The 18036-nt window shown below is 38.0% G+C and overlaps 1 protein-coding gene across 2 annotated transcripts in view; it reads right to left on the bottom strand.

The window, feature by feature from the left end:
* Positions 1-18036, bottom strand: part of HEPH (hephaestin) — a 102554-nt gene that overhangs the window by 54482 nt on the left and 30036 nt on the right. For both annotated transcript variants that reach the window (XM_032757084.2, XM_032757086.2), the window contains exons 12-15: positions 17586-17798; positions 14771-14984; positions 11047-11186; positions 10125-10256 (exon numbers count right to left, since the gene is read on the bottom strand). In XM_032757084.2, coding sequence (XP_032612975.1) covers positions 10125-10256; positions 11047-11186; positions 14771-14984; positions 17586-17798 — 699 coding nt within the window. The remainder of the gene's footprint in view (positions 1-10124; positions 10257-11046; positions 11187-14770; positions 14985-17585; positions 17799-18036) is intronic.

Here is an 18036-nt window from a genome sequence, read left to right as displayed (position 1 = left end):
TAGGCCTGGTAGTTAAAGATCGACCCCTGACCTAATCGGTTATGTTATCTATAGATTACAGACATTGTATAGAAAAGCACTGTGAAAATCCCTGTCCTGTTCTGTTCCATTCTAATTACTGGTGCATGCAGCCCCCAGTCACGTACCCCCTGCTTGCTCAATCAATCACGACCCTCTCACATGGACCCCCTTAAAGTTGTGAGCCCTTAAAAGGGACAGGAATTGCTCACTCAGGGAGCTCAGTTGTTGGAGACATGAGTCTTGCTGAAGCTCTCAGCTGAATAAAGCCCTCCCTTCTTTAACTCAGTGTCTGATGGGTTTTGTCTGTAGCTTGTCCTGCTACATTTGCAACCACTATTGTTGTATCCCAGAGGTTTGGATAGGTTGTGTCACTACTATTGCTCATGTCAAAAGGTTTTTTAATTTCTATATTGATGCCATTGTTGATCCAATGATCATTCAGGAGCAAGTTATTTAATATCTAGGTATTTGAGTGGTTCTGAGGGTTCCTTTTGGAGTTGATTTCCCATTTTATTCCACTGTGATCTGAGAGAGTACTTTATATAATTTCAGTTTTCTTAAATTTGTTGAGACTTGTTTTGTCTATCTTGGACTTTGTCTATCATATAGTCTACCTTGGAGAACATTCTGTGTGCTGATGAATAGAATGCATATTCTGCAGTTGTTGGTAAAATGTTCTGTAAATATCTGATAAGTCCAATTGTTCTAGGTATAGTTTAAGTCCATTGTTTCTTTGTTGACTTTCTGTTTTGATGACCTATCTAGTGCTGTCAGTGGAATATTAAAGTCTTCCACTATTATTGTGTTGCTGTCTACCTCATTTCTTAGGTCTCGTTTTACAAATTTGGGAGCTCCAGTGTTAGCTGCATATATATTTAAGATTGTTATATTTTCCTGTTGGATTAGTCCTTTTATTATTATATTACATCTGTTCCTCTTTGTCTTTTTTAACTGCTGTTGCTTTAAAGTTCATTTTGTCTCATATAAGAATAGCTACTCCTGCTCACTTTTGGTGTCCCTTTGCATGGAATATCTTTTTCCACCCTTTTACCTAAAGTTTATGTGAGTCCTTATGTATCAGGTGAGTCTCTTGAAGATAGTAGATACTTGGTTGGTGAATTCTTATCTGTTCTGCTATTCTGTATCTTTTAAATGGAGCATTTAGGCCATTTACATCAAATGTTAGTAGTGAGATGTAAGGTATTGCTCTATTCATTGTGCTGTTTGTTGCCTGAATACCTTGGCTTTTTTAATTATTGCTGTTTTATAGGTCCTGTGAGGTTTGTGCTTTAAGGAGGTTCTATTTTGGTGTAGTTTGAGGATTGGTTTCAAGTTTTAGAGTTCTTTTTAGCAGTTCTTGTAGTGCTGACTTGGTAGTGGTAAATTCTTTTCAGCATTTGTTTGAAAAACACTGTATCTTTCCTTCATTTATGAAGCTTAGTTTGCTGGTTAAAAAATTCTTGGCTGATAATTGTTTAGTTTGAGGAGGCTGATGATAGGACCCAAAACCCTTCTACTTTGTAGGATTTCTGCTCAGAAATCTTCTGTTAATCTGATAGGTTTTCCTTTATAGGTTACCTGGTGCTTTTGCCCCCCAACTCTTAGAATTCTTTCCTTAGTTTTGACTTTAGATAACCTGATAGCTATGTATCTAGGCAACGATCTGTTTGAGAGGAATCTCCCAAGTGTTCTTTGAGCTTCCTGTTCTGGGATGTCTAGATCTCTAGCAAGGCCAGGGAAATGTTCCTCTATTATTCCCTCAAATATGTTTTCCAAACTTTTAGATTTCTCTTCTTCCTCCCGAACACCAATTATTCTTAGGTTTGGTCATTTAACATAATCCCAAACTTCTTGGAGGCTTTTTTAAAAATTATTTTTTCTTTGTCTTTGTTGGATTGAGTTAATTTAAAAGCCTTGTCTTTGAACTTTGAAGCTCTTCTACTTCTTCAATTCTATTGCTGTGACTTTTCAGTGCATTTTGTCATACTGTAACTATGTCCTTATGCTGTCTATTTCACTGGATATTTTTTCATTTATATCCTGTATCATGTTTTTAATTTCTTTAAGTTGGTATTCACTTTTCTCTGGTGCCTCCTTGATTAGCTTAATAGTCTACCTTCTGATTTTTTTCTGGCAATTCAGAGATTTTTATCTTGATTTGGATCCATTGCTGGTAAGGTAGTTTGATCTTTGGGGATTGTTAAATAATTTGTTTTGTCATATTACCATAATTGGTGTTCTGGTTCCTTCTTATTTGGGTAGACTATGTTAGAGGGAAGATCTGGGACTCAGCGGCTGCTGTTCAAATTAGTTTGTCCCACAGGTGCTCCCTCTCCCCTAGGGAAAGGGGAGAGCACCACATCCTGAGAGGTGAACTGCAGTGATTGTTATTTCTCTTCTGGATCCAGCCACCCAGCAGAGCTACTGGACTCCAGACTGGCACTGGGGAGTGTCTGCAAAGAATCTTGTGATATAATCCATCTTCATGTCTCTCAGCCATGGATATCAGCACCTGCTCCAGTAGAGGTAGCAGGGGAGTGAAGTGGACTATGTAAGGGTCCTTGGTTGTATTTTTATTAAGTGCATTGGTTTTGTGTTGTTTGGCCTCCAATCAGGAGGTGGTTCTTTCAAGAACACATCAGCTGCAGGTGTATAGGGAGGATACATGCTTCTCATAGGGTCACCTTTGGGTAAGTGTTTAGTTTTATCAGGTTGTACACAGGGTTATAGAGCCTCTAAGAGATTGTGTTCATTGTCTTTGGCTACCAAGAGTGCAGAATTACGTGTGCCTGAACTCAGACTCTCCTTAGGCAGGGCTTTCTGTGGCTGCTTTGGGGGATGCAAGTGTGGTTCCCAGGCCAATGGAGTTATGTTCCTAGGGGGATTATGGCTGCCTCTGCTGCATCACACAGGTCACCAGGGAAGTGAAAGAAAGATGACAGCCCACAGCCAAAAAGGCTGGTCTCAATTGCACCGTGCCTCCCCAGCAGCACTGAATTTATTTCCAGGTAGTTGGTGAGCAGGGCTGAGAACTTTCCCCAGGTTATAAGCCTCCCAACTGAGAAAGCAAGACAACTCACAGTCCCTTGGCTGTCCCAGGGAGCTTGCAGCGGCAATGCACCTCCTTCAAAGGGTCTGTGGATTCTCTCAGTGGTGTTTCTGCGGTAGTTCCTGGAGCAAAAGTTCATGATATGGATCTCCACATGCTGCTCTGTCCATCCCAGTGGGAGCTGCAAGTTAGTCTTCCTATCCACCATTTTCTCCTCCACCCCGAAAATGGTTTTAAAATTCTTCTTCTATTGAAGGTTTTAGGTCAGTTACCTTGATTAAAATTTTAAACAAATTTTTGTTCATTTGGAAATTTAAATAAATTTCCAAAAAGAAATCATAGCAAACAGAGAGAAACTTTACATGCATTCTCTTGAGATTGGGAGAAAGTTGAAGATGACCACTACCATCATTAGTATTGGTGATCCTGGCAAACATATACGGAAATGGAAAGGAATAAGAGATAGAAGAATAAAACTCACAATATTTCTGGAATCAACAAACTAGTAAAACTAATAAAGGGAGTTCAAGAAGACTACTAGATATACGTTCAACTTACACAAATAAATAGCATTTCTCTACATTATAAATAATCTGTTAAAAATATAATTTAAAACTAGTAAGAAAAACTAAGAAGCATTAATGGATTAGCTTAACCAGCCATATGTACAACCTTTATGACAACATTTTTACAAAACTATAAAGTCATAGAAGACCATCTGAATAAATGGAAATCCATTCCAACAAATAATATAAAGATGTAAATTCTCTCCAAATTAATCTATAAATTTAATACAATGTCAATCAAAATTTTAGCTGTATTTGAGAAACTTGAAACTTAATCTAAAATCTATATGGAAAAATAACATACACCTAAGTAAATCCTGCATAAAAGAGGCTTGTTCTTCAAATATTAAGACAAATTTCAAACCCACAATAATAAAAATAATATGATATTGTTGCAAGAACTGAATAGATAAATATAACAGAATAGATTGGGGACTGATTAATGTATTTACAGAAACTAAACATGAAATAATGGTGGCAAAGCAACTCAAAGGGGGGAAGTTGAATAGTTTAGAAGATGGTATTAAGAAAATTTTCTTTCTATATAAAGAAAAATTAAAAATGGATCTGTAGCTAATAGCATATAAAAATGCAAACTCTGGTCTGATTACAGATTTGAATGTGAAAAAAGAAACTTATAAAGTTAACAGAAGATAATGCAGCAGAACGTCTTTGTGACCAAGGGTTGGGAAGGACTTGATAAACAAAATTTCAAAAGCACAAACTATGAGGCCAAAATTCCATCGATTTGATCACATCACATCAAGGATTTCTGTTCAACAAATGATATCACAAACAAAGTTAACAAGTGGATGACAAATCAGGAAAAGATATCTGCCATGTTTAAAACCTAGAAGGGATTAATGACTAAAATATAGCAACTACTGAAAATAAAAAAGACAGTATCCAGAAACCCCAATTCACCAGCTAATTGTCTTAACCATCAAAATACATCCAGAATTAGAAAACTTCTCATTCTTTCCACTTTATCAGGCTGGTCCAAGCTGCCATCATCTCTTACCTGAATTAATCCAGCCACCTTGGTCACTATTTACTGTATAACTCATTCCTTGAGTGATCTCATACATATTATGACTTTAAATATCATCTACATGCTAATGACTCTCAAATTTCATTAAATTAAGATAGCTAGATCTACAGCACAGACCCTGTGCTAATTCACATATCCAGCTTACCCAGTTGCAGGCATAGGTCAACTTACCACATGGAAGAGGGCAGTGCAATAGGGAGTGCTGAGATAAAAGAAACGGTAATCCTGCCCACTGGTAAGACATTTCCGGCAAACATTTCAGGTTCTGACTAATCAAATTAACAACTTTCTTGTCTGAAGCTGATGGAGTTCTAGAAGGCAGATGTGCGCAGTTAGTAATAGACTAGTATTATCTGTATTCCCATTGCTATTGACAAAGGCAGAAGCTTGGGTCTGCTTCAGGAATGTTTGTTTTGTCCTATTGATTTTTATTTACAGTATCATGTCATTTTAATTATTGTATCTTCATCTTTATAATATGCTATACTATTGGGTTATGCTGGTGTGATTTCATTAGTATTTTTTTTAATGTTTTGGCTCTTCTTGCCCAGGTATTCTTTATTTTTCCAAATGAACTTTGCAAACAAGAATTTCATTGCAGTACAAAAATATATCCAGTTGTAGTTATACAAAATAATAAAATACCTAGGAATAATAAAAATACATAGTAAAAATTTTAACCAAAGAGGTGAAAGATCTCTACAATAAAAACTACAAACACTGATGAAAGAAATTGAAGAGGATAAAAACAAATGAAAAAATATCAAAAGAATTAATATCATTATCCAAAACAATCTGCAGATTCAATGCAATTCCTCTCAAAATATCAATGTCATTCTTCACAAAACTTTTTAAAAATTTGAAAATTTATGTGACACCAAAAAAGAGCCCAAATAGCCAAAGCAGTCCTGAGCCATAAACAAATAAATAAATAAATAAACCACTAGAGGCATTACATTACCTGACTTCAAAATATATTAAAAGGCTATGGTAATCAAAACAGCATGGTATAAAAATAGACACATAGACCAATGAAACAGAATAGAAAATCCAAAAATATTGCCACATATTTACAGTTAACTGATCTTTGACAAAACTGACAAAAACTTACATTGGAGAAAGAACATCCTCTTTAATAAATAGTGCTGAGAAAACTGCATAGCCACATGCAGAAGAATAAAACTGGACCTCTATCTCTCACCATATACAAAATTATCTCATGATGGATTAAAGACTAAAATGTAAGATGTGAAACTATAAAATACTAGAAGAAAACTGGAGGGAAACTCTCCTGAACATTGGTTGAGGCAAAGAATTTATGACCTCAAAAGTACAGTTAATAAAACCAAAAATAGGCAAATGGGACTATATTTAACTAAATAGCTATTGCACAGCAAAGGAAATAATCAACAGAGTCAAAAGACAACCTGTTGAATGGGAAAAAAACAATTACAAAGTATTCATTTGACAGGACACTAATACTAGAATACCAAGAAACTTGAGCAAGTTAAGAGGAAAAAAAAAACACATTAAAAAGTGGGTAAAGGACATGAATAGACATTTCTCAAAATAAGACATACAAATGGCCAACAGGTATATGAAAAAATGCTCAACATTACTAATTATCAGGGAAATGCACATTAAAACCACAATGACAGATCATATTACCCTAGTCTGAATGGCTATTACTAAAAAGACAAAAAATAATAATAATAACAGATTCTGGCAAGGATGCAGAGAAAAGGGAACTCTTACACACTATTGGTGGAAATGTAAACTAGTGGAGCCACTATAAAACATGGTATGAAAATTTCTAAAAAAACTAAAAAATTACTATTCAATCCAGCAATGTCACTATTAGGTATTTACCCAAATGAAAAGAAACCAATATATCAATGGAATACCTGCACTTATATATTTCGTGTAGCACTATTCACAATAACAAAGATATGAAATCAACATGTGCTCATCAAGGGATGAATGGATAAACAAAATGTGGTATATATACACAATGGAATACTATTCAGCCATAAAAAAGAATGAAATCATATGATCTGCAGCAACATGGATGGAAATGGAGGTCATTATCTTAAGTAAAATAAACCAAACACAAAAAGACAAATATTGCATTTTCTCACTTATATGTAGGAGCTAAAAAATTTGATCATATGGAAGCAAAGAGTGGAAAGGTAGATAACAGAGACTGGGAAGGGTAGTGAGTGTGAAAGGAAGGGAAAGATGAAGAAAACTGATTTAAAGGGTACAAATATACAGCAAAATGGATGGAATTCAAAGTTTGATAGCAGATTAAGATTACTATACTTAACAAAAATATATTATACTCGGATGATGGACACTGCATATTCTGACTTGATCACTATACATAATATACATGTAACAAAATTTCTCATATACTCCTTACATTTGTACAAATAAAATAAAATATCAAACTGTGATTTCAGTTAGAACTACTTTAAACCTATACATTATTTAAGATAGATTACCACCTCTTAAATAATAGTATGTTCTAAAGTTTCATTCTCAGCTGATGTCATTGTCACTTTACACACTATCTCACTGGGTGATTACATGCATATCATGATTTCAACTATCATCCATTGTAATTGCTTATGACTGTTAAATCTCTGTGCTATCCCAGGTGTCTTTTCCAAGTTACAGATCCATATCTCAAACTGATGATAATCTTCTATCCGTACAGCTCTCTCATTTCCACCTGGATGTTTTATGGTACCTCATATTAAGATTTTCAAAAATAAAGTCAATATCTCCCCACTCTAAACAAACAAACAAACAAAAAACTGCCCCCTGCTTCCTGCATTTATTTTCTTTGTGAGTGGTACCAACATCCAGGTGCTTAATCCAAAAACTTGGTTATGAACCTTGATTTCTCCCAAATCTTCTCAACACCCATTCAATCAAAATATCCTATTTATTCTGCCTTAACATCCCTCAAATTTATATAGTTGTCTCCATTCTCATTTTCTATCACCTTTGTTTAAGCCACTATCATCACTTGTAGATCACTACAACCTTCTAACTGGTTTCCCAACTTCCAATGTATCCCTTCTCTCTTAATGGTCATTTATTGATTATTTTAGTACCTGGATCACCATCCTCTTTTCCACCCCAATCCCCATCATTTTTCTGAGTGATTTCAAGGTGCATGTGGATGATTTATCCAACACTCTAGCCTATTAGTCCCTAGATCTCCTCAACTGTAGTGTCCTTTGCCTCCACTTTACTTTAGACTTTGGGCACACCCCTGACCTTCTCATTACCTAAAATTATTCTGCCTAAGTCTTAAAATTAAACCATACTCACTGTTTTCAATCTCTTATCTCTCAATTACTCTTTAATGCATTCTGATATCGCTTCTTTCCCCAATTTATTAAAATCATCAGCCATTTCCCTATTGCTATAAACAACGGAAAATTTTCTGCTCTTATTTTATTTGAACTCTTTGAAGCAGCTGAAGCTGTTGACTACTTCATCCTTGACATGACCTTTCTTAACATCTGTAATCTCATTTTGGTTTTCCTCCTATTTTGCTAACTTTTTCTCAGGCTCACATTTCAATCGGTACCTCCCTTAAAAATTGGCCTTCCTCAGGGTCTCATCTTAGTATTTTTACTTTCTCATTCAATATACTCTTCTGGGGTAACTGTGTTCACTCTTGTGCTTTTAACCACTACCTAGATGTTGATGCCTCCCACATCTATTCCTTCAGAGCATACTTTCCTCCTGGGCTCCAGATCTGTATGTCTATCTTTATGTCTAGATACCTACATTTCATCATCTTACAAATACACCAAATTTAACAAATTCAAAAGGGAACTCATCATCATCCAATACTCCAATCCTCCCACTCCATCTCAAGTCACCTTTCTCTTATGTTCCCTATCTTGATGAATGGTATCACTATTTCCCTGGTTATCCAAATCAAAAACTGGGTATTATTTAAGAATCTTTCTCCAAAAACACCGATATCATTCAATAATACTTATCTTTCTCACCTTCAAAATCCAATTAATCACCATATCTTGCTTATTTTACCTCATTGATCTTTTTAGAATCTATCCCTTCTCCTTTACACCAACTTCAATCTCTTGGCCTTTGCACACTGCATTCTTTAAATCTGGAACTTCCTTTTCCCTGCTTTTCTTCCACACTACACTTTACCTTCACCCGTATGTCCCTTTCTTCATCCTTTAGGTCAGCTGTTTCCAAAGTGTAGTTTCTAAACTAGCAGCATGAGAACTTGTTTAAATGAGCAAATTCCTGAGCTCCATCACACACCTACTGAATCAGAGATTTTCAAAGTTGATTCCAGCAATCTGTGTTTTAGCAAGCCTCTAGGTGATCCTGACACATGCTAAGGTTTGAAAACTACTGATTTAGGTCTCAGCTGAGATATCACCTAATCTGGAAAACCATTCCTTACTATCCAAACATTAGATTAAATACCCTTTTCTTCACATGCCTATCACACTGTAAAAACTCCTATTAACACAACACACTGGATTATAGTTACCAGTTTACCTGTTTCTATCATAATTGCTCAAGTTTCTTCAAGACAGGAGCAAGTGTTCACTACTGCATCAATAGATTCTAAAATTGTTCCTGTCACCCAGTAGGCCTCCAGTGAGTGTTTATTCAATGAATGAATTAATAAAAGAGAATATTGACAAGATTATGATCATTCTACATTTAGTATTAGGAGCTTAGTATGTGACTGGGGTTAGAATTTAGTCTGCAAGAAGGGTACAAGAACTTTATCTACTAGGCTAAGGGCTGAATGATCAGCTTGTGGTCTAGGTCACATCACTCTCTAGCCAAGATTAGGAGCTCATACTGTATCCAAGGGTATTTTCTTAGAGATCTGAAACAGGAATATTAGCCAAGTCTAAGCCATAGCCTATTCGGGGATTGAGAAAATGAGTATTTGATAGAGAAAAACTCAGGCTGTGGCTTAGTTTTGGCTATATTCCTATTTCAGGTCTCTAAGCTCATATATATACATATATATATATATATATGTATATATTTGAGATGGAGTCTTACTTGTCACCCAGGCTGGAGTGCAGTGGCATGATCTTGGCTCACTGCAGCCTCCACCTCCTGGGTTCAAGAGATTCTCCTGCCTAAACCTCCCAAGTAGCTGGGACTGTAGGTGCGCGCCACTGCATCCAGCTAATTTTTGTATTTTTGGTAGAGATGAGGGTTCACCATGTTGGCCAGGCTAGTCTTGAACTCCTAACTTCAAGTGATCCACCCGCCTCAGCCTCTCAAAATGCTGGGATTACAGGAATGAGCTACCACTCCAGTCTGAAGCACATTAATTTTTAAGGAAAAATCCAGAAGCCTGAAGCAGAGGTGATGCATGTCCTTTGTTCTTTCACTAAGTGTCCCCACTCACCAGGCTCAGCAGCAAGTGGCCAGCTGGTAGTAGATTCTAGTACTCCATGAGCATGCACAGAGTAGGGGCGGCTGGCATTATTCTTGAATACCACAGTCAGGATATCACCAACTTCTCCTTTGATAAGTGGACCTAATGTAAACAAAAATAAGTAAATAAATAAAGTTTCATTAATTCAGGAGCACAGGGAGCATTAAAGAAAGGGACATACATGAGCACTTCATAGAATTAGGGGTTTACCCTGAGAAAACATCCTTCTAAGACCTAGAAGGCACGGCTGGCTCCATTTTTAGATTCAGAAGTCCTTAAACTGTTACTACTACCCACAGGATGAAGGTACTTCAATGACAAGATTATACTTCCAATTACCTCCACTTTTCCCACCCCTACCCTCTATCTATAACAGCCCAAGGGTCTAGAGAATCAAGGTGCTGTGGAATCATTGATGATAAGGATTGATAAGTTTGGCAGACAATATAGAATTGAGAGGATCTCTTCAGGAGTCAGTGGGTCCCTTCTGTACCATAACTAGAATAAGGGGGAAAACACTTAAAGCAATAATTAAACAGGGGTACAATGAAAAAACTGATTCCTTGTGTATATATATATAGTTTTTCACTTTTTGATGTTCCTAAGTTCTCTTGCCCCTAGCATTTATTACAACTTACCATCCTCAGAGACTCATACCTTGAAGATATAGAAAACCCAGCAAAACCTGGTTCATGTTGCAGCAGAATTCATGATTTCTTTCCTCCCCCTTCACTGTTTATTGTCATGGTTGTTTCATAAAATATTCCATAATTCCAGTATATCATATGAAAACATTGAGAATGGGGAATAGTGGGGCCATCCTGGTATAACATAGCTTCCCTAGGTGCAGTTCAGGTTGCTAAACACTAGGAGGGAAGTGGAATTCCCTTACCCAAGATTCCCAAGTGTTCTTCTGGTCCAGTCCTTGGCCGAGGGATCCTGAATGTACCATCAGTGTATTCCCTGAATACAGCTTTCTTGTATCTGGAACCCAGGAGCCCATCCTTGTTGCTCAGGAAAATGTAACCATAACTAGAGGAATCCAAAGAGTACTATCAGCACTTGGCCATCAACCCCTCATTTTCATTTGAATATTTATGGGGAAGCTAAGTCAGAACCAGCTTCATGTCACAGATAGAAAAAAAAAAAGTGGGACCTATTTCTTTTTTTTCTTTTTTTAAAATTTATTTATTATTATTATTTTTTTAGATGGAGTTTCGCTCTTGTTGCCCAGGCTGGAGTGCAATGGCATGAACTCGGCTCACCACAACCTCCACCTTCCAGGTTCAAGCGATTCTCCTGCCTCAGCCTCCAGAGTAGCTGGGATTACAGGCATGCACCACCACGCCCGGCTAATTTTTGTATTTCTTAGTAGAGACAGGGTTTCTCCATGTTGGTCAGGCTGGTTTTGAACTCCTGACCTCAGATGATTCACCCACCTTGGCCTCCCAAAGTGCTGGGATTACAGGCGTGAGCCACCACACCCGGCCCCTATTTCTTCTAATGTCAGACTTCCCACCACATTGGATGCATAACCAAAATTAAAGATGGCAGATATGCCATACACAGTGGCTCACGCCTGTAATCTCAGCACTTTGGGATGCTAAGGCAGGTAGATTGCTTAAGCTCAGGAGTTTGAGACCAGTCTGCCCAACATGGCAAAATCCCATCTCTACTAAAAATTAAAAAAAAAAAAAAATCAGCTGGGTGTAGTGGCTTGTGCCTGTAATCCCAGCTACCTGGGTGTCTGAGGCACAAGAATCGCTTGAACCTGGGAGGCAGAGGTTGCCGTGAGCCAAGATCATGCCACTGCACTCCAGCCTGGGCAACAGAGTGAGGCTTTGTCCAAAAAAAAAAGGATGGCAGGTTTCCTTGTTTGCCATCATCCAGATAGAAATTTGGTATATAATTCATACTATAAGAGCACTGGGCTAAGAATCAGAAGCCACAGGCTTTAGCTCCAGCCCTAATGATGTCTTGATGAAATTAGTTTTACAGAAGGCAAGGTACAAGGTGGCAGGAAAGTATTAACTACTGCTGCAACCAGAGGGCAAAGATGGTGAGACATAGGGAGGGAATAAAATCTTACAGATTTTCTCCTTATAGGATTCTGTCTAGTTTACAAACAGATTTATCATTTGATATTTCTAATAGGTCTATGGGGTAGGTAGGTGCCAGAGGTGCAATCAGTTGCACAGAGATGACAGGACTTACTCTACAAGTGACATTGTTAGCCAGAAAGTGAGCCAGGATTTAGATTCAAGTCTGCTGCTCCTTCCCTCCCTCCTTTTCTAGTCCCGTTCTTTCATCTTATACTGCATCATTTTCAAGATGAGTATACCCAGGCTCAGAGAGGGGAAGTCACTTTTTAAAATTTCCAAAAACTGAAACAATTCAGCAAGCAAAAAACAAATCACCCCATTAAAAATGGACGATAAATGGGTGTGGCAGCGTGCACCTGTAGTCCCAGCTACTTGGGAGGCTGAGGCAGGAGAATTGCTTGAACCTGGGAGGTGGTGGTTGCAGTGAGCCAAGATCACACCACTGCACTCCAGCCTGGGTGACAGAGTGAGACTCTATCTCAAAAAAAAAGCAAGAAAAATAAATCATTCTACCAAAAAGACACATGCATTCGTATGTTCATCACAGCACTATTCACAATAGCAAAGACATAGAATCAACCTAGGTGCCCATCAATGGTGGACTGGATAAAGAAAATGTGGTACGTATAAACAATGGAATTGTATGCAGACTTAAAAAAGAATGAAATTATGTCCTTTTCAGCAACATGGATGTAGCTGGAGGCCATTAATTTCTCAGCAAATGAATGCAGGAACAGAAAACAAAAAAGTTCTCACTTATAAGTGGTAGCTATACATTGGGTATTTATGGACATAAAGATGGCAACAATAGAAATTGGGGTGGGGGGGCAAGGGTTGAAAAACTATTGGGTACTATGCTTACTACCACCTATGTGATGGGATCTGTACCCCAAACCTCAGCATCACTTAATATACCCATGTAACAAACCTGCGCATGTACCCCCATACCTAAAATAAAATTTGAAATTAATTAAAAGAAAGATTTAACAAGAGACACTGGAGATTACTAAAGGGGGAGGAGGGATGCGGAAAACGGTTGAAAAACTAACTATTGGATATTATGCTCACTACCTGGATGACAGGATCATTCATACTCTAAAACAGCATCGCACAATATACCCATGTAACAAACCTGCACATGTACTGCCTGAATCTAAAATAAAAGTCCAAATTATTAAAAAAAACTCTTCTCACTTGGGCCCTACCTGAATGCTAGCAACTAATAATATATTTTAAAACACTGATGTAAATATCTCTTTTCCTTTTTCTTTTTTTTTTTAATTATAAGATCTTGTTAGATGTATCTCACTGGGTTCTGATCAGAAACAAATGAGAGGAACTAAATAAATAACTGATTTCTACATAAAGTCAAATTTTATTCTCAGTAGTTGCTGATAATTCAATTGTGGCTTAAATTAGTGTTTTCAAAGTCAATATCAATTAGTAATATATTTTCCTTTTAGCATGTATATAGACAGAGGTGATAGATGGAATCTTCAAAAAAATGTCCAGCCCAGTTATCTGCTTCTGTTTATAGAAAACTTAATATAGGTTCCATGGAGTTTTGTTTTGATAATTGTATGTCTATCTGAACACCAAAAATCAGGAATTAAAAATAAAGTAAAAATTTTAGATGTTTAGCAGGAAGATTTCAACCTTCAATGAACAACATAAAGAGTAAAAATTGCTAAAGTGTAGTGACAGCACTAAAAACAAAGTAGTGGAGACTGCTAATTTGTATCTCCATTTCTGTTCTCTCCTTCCTTTTTAGTAATAGAATCACCTAACTTTTAGCTGAGCACATGGCTGACTAATTAGAGATTACATTTTTCAGACTCTTTTTGCAGCCAAGGATGACCATAAGAATTAGTTCAGAACAACAGAGTATAACAAAAAGTGATATATACAACTTCCATGCTGTGTCCTTATAGACAATGCTGCTTGCCCTGGACTTCTTTCTTTCTTCATGATAGCTGGGAATAGCTACAACTGGAACAGGCATCTTGGCCCCAGAAAGGAAAGCAAGTGCTGAGGATGATAGGGTTCACCTGCCAGCCCTGAATTGCTCGTATTTGTATTATTATATGAATAAGAAATAAAATTCTATCATATTTAAATCACTCTGTTTTTAGACATTTTCTGCTACATAGCTTAGTCTGTACCTTAATAAATGCAATGCCATTTTGTCAAGGGACAGCTGAGCTTGAGACATTCAGTCCCTTGAGTAAATCCTCTAAAATTTAAGTCCCAGGGTAAATACTTCCAGCTAACTGAAAGAAGAGAGACAAAGATTAAGAGGGTGAAGGTGTGGGCAAGCTTTATTCCCTCCCTATATCAATATGGAAGCAGCAGTGAGCTAGAATTCATAAGAGCTGCATTATAGCCCCATCTCCCAAATCTGTTGGTATCATATTAGGAGACCTGAGATAAGAGTCTCCTCATCTCAGAATTTCAGTATTCTCATTTGCAAAATGCTTTTCTAAAAGTGTAATCTCTCCATTTCTGAAGGCTTACCTGTCCTTCTCAGACTGGTTGTGCCATTCCCGTTCCCAGCTCCGGTCAGGGCAATAGTCCCACTCTACTTCTTCTGCCATGATATAGTAGATTCTTGCAGCTTGGTAGCGTTGGCGAGGGGTGGCTTGGTGGCCAGGACACTGGGAGACATTATAGATTGCCCTCATCCCTGCTTCTCTATGGCTGCCTGCCTGGCAATAAATCTCAAATGTCCCTGAGGGAGGATCAGAGAGAAAAATCTGACTCAGAACACCCCCGGGTGGTGCCTGGGGGATTTCCTGCCTTTCCCTAGGAATACTGCAGAAAATAGTTAGTTTCAGATAGTCTCAGATAAGGCTCTTGCCTTAACTACACAGAGATAAAAGAGTATTTAAAGTTTATTGAGAGTAATGAGCTCAAAGGTTAAGAGCTCCAGCTCCAAAGCTACATACACTGGATTTATTAAAACTAAACTCTGCCACTAGAATAACCAACTTCTTCCAGGGTGTTCCTAGTTTTAGCACTGTAAGTCCCATATTCCTAGAAACCCCTCAGTACTAGGCAAACTGCCATGGTTGGTAACCCTGTCTTTCATTTATTATATATAAATCATATATATATATAATATATTGTGTGTGTGTGTATATATATATATACACACACATAAAACCTTGTGGCAATTGCTAAACCTCTGTGTTTTTCAGTTCCCTCATCAGTAAAATGAGGATTATTTTACTTTATTTGGTTGTTTTACAATCAAACACAATAATTTGTGAACAGTGCTTAGTATAGAACATATTCAATGTTCAGTTAAGTGATGCTATAAATAAGTAAATATAGCTGTAATAATTCTTATTCCAAGAAAAACATTGATGAGTTGTCTCCTATCAAGTACCAAAGAAATAAAGTAGACTTCAATAGTTAGCTAAAAAAAAAAAAGAGAATATCTTGATTTCAGAGGGATGCTTACCTAAGACAGCTTTAGAAGGTCCTTCACTCCTTTTTTTACAATGGAATGCACAGGTAACAGTCTTAAATGTCTGTGTTGTGGAGTTGCCTGGACCAGATCTTAAGCTCCAAATTTCTACCTCAAGGATACTCACACTCAATGTCAATCCAAAGAAGCTAAATTTCTTAGAACATTACTCTCATTGTTTCCTTACTTTGCTGCTCAGTGCTTATCCCATCACTACAAACTCTTCTTCCTAGCTTTCAAAGCCTTCTATGAGTTGGCCCCAAACTACCAATCCAGTTCCACTTCCCACACATTATCTCAAACTCAACTAGCACTCCAACTACATGGAACTCTGACTGTTTCTCTCACACATCTCATTCATTCCTACCTTGAAATCTTCATTCTTTTTGTTACCCTCTTTCTGGAACTTACCTGCCCACCCCACCCCCAAGTATCTATGAGAGTCCACTCATTATCCAAGACTCAATTCATGTTTCTTTTCCAGAAAGCCCTCCCTGACTATTTTGGCCCAAATAGAGTCCTACATTCTTCACCTCTCCACCTCTAATGCACTTTATATCTAAACCACATGTTAAAGGGCTAAGTGCCCCTCTCTTCTAAAATGATCCCTTCTACTAGTTTATAAACACCTTGAAAGAAAGGGTCTACTCATTTCTTTCCACATCTACTTCTTCTATTTCCCTTAACACCCTTATCTATTGCATCAGTAAATCCTATCAGCAATTCCTTCAAAATTATTTTTTCGTTTCCACTGCCACTTCCCTAGTCCAAACCACAACCTTCTCTCACAGAGAAAACTGCAATAGCCTCCAAATGGTCCTTTCTATTTCTGAGGAGACCAGCTTTATGCCAAGTGTTTGTGAAACTCAGGACTAGGTTAATATTATTAAAGTGTTGAAGACACTTGTTCAAGGATGTTTTTCCCCCCAAATATGAATGGAATTTACAGGAGTGAAACAAAAGTTTAATAGGAACTGCGTGGAGCTGACAGGTTGTTCTTATAAACACTATTGCCATCTAATGGTTGGAAAAAAAAATACACCATAGGGACTAAAGAAGGTAACTGCTCCATTATGAAATGCTAGAAATACATAGAATCTGAAGAAAGATTATAGTCAAATATCTTCATAAAAGGAAGAAAAAGGATATAGAGGGAAGTAGAGATGGAGGGAGGACAAAAGGACAGAAGGAAGGAAGGCAGAAAGGAAAGAATCAAGGGAGGAAGAAATCTAGCTAGAGAGAAGGGAAGCAGTTAGACCAAAGTTACGCAGCAAGTTAATGAAAGAGCCTGAACTAGGGCTCCTGTGTTCTGATTTCCAGGCTGAAATTGTTACATCACCACACACACACACACACACACACACACACACACACGGGGTGGCAGGGAGCAGGGGGTGGGGTGTATCACGGGGAGAAAGAGAAAGAGAGAGGGAGAGATCAGAAATGAGAGTCTGTAGAAAGCCTCACAGAATATCAATTTGATAGCACTTATAAGTGCATTTTATTGACCTTCCTCCCAATAAAAGTACTGTACCTATAAAATCTCTCTGTGGTCAAGTCCACTCCCTGCCGTATAAGAACTTCACTAAAGCTGAGCAACATCCCAACTTCCCTTCTGTTGTTCCAGAAAAGAGCTTCCTCCACCTTCTACTAACTCTATTCTGCCTGCAGCTGAGTAGGGAATCCAAGTAACCAGAACATGGAAAGCACATTGAAGAAGAAAAAGACAAGTGTTTTTAAAAACTTCCTAGAACCCTCAACATACCTCTTCTTATCTCTTCACCATCCCTCCCTCTTCCCGACCCCGTTCCTGGCCCTATACCCAACAAAGCCTCTAGGGTCAGCCGCTAAGGCACTTACCAAGGTTGTCAGGCTGCATGATGGCCATGACAAAGGTATGAGGAAAGAGCATGGCTGCACCCTTCCTCATGCCCTGAAGCTGCACAGTGTTGCCCTGGAACATGACTCCATGCACATCAGTCTCTGTGCCCAGGCCGAGCAGGTGCCAGGCCACTGTGTCACCCTTGCACATGTCCAGCCTGGGCAGGTTAGAGAACAGAAACCCATTAATGGCTGGAAAACAAGAACACAAGACAAGGTGGGGAGATGAGACCAGACTACTCCAGCACTGGCCAGGAGCATGGCATCAGCTATGTACTATGGTTTCACACAACTTGAAACTGCTGAGTCATCCTCAACTCCTCTGCCTTCCTCTCTAAGCCACTTTAACTCTACTCGTGAATATCTCTGTCTTTGGGATGAGCACTCAACTGTCCTTTCTGGCCTCACCTCCACCATGGTACACATCCTG

Source organism: Hylobates moloch, unplaced genomic scaffold (genome assembly GCF_009828535.3).
Source record: "Hylobates moloch isolate HMO894 unplaced genomic scaffold, HMol_V3 SCAFFOLD_7, whole genome shotgun sequence".
Classification (NCBI taxonomy): Eukaryota; Metazoa; Chordata; class Mammalia; order Primates; family Hylobatidae; genus Hylobates; species Hylobates moloch.
This window is presented reverse-complemented; position numbering and strand designations above follow the sequence as displayed.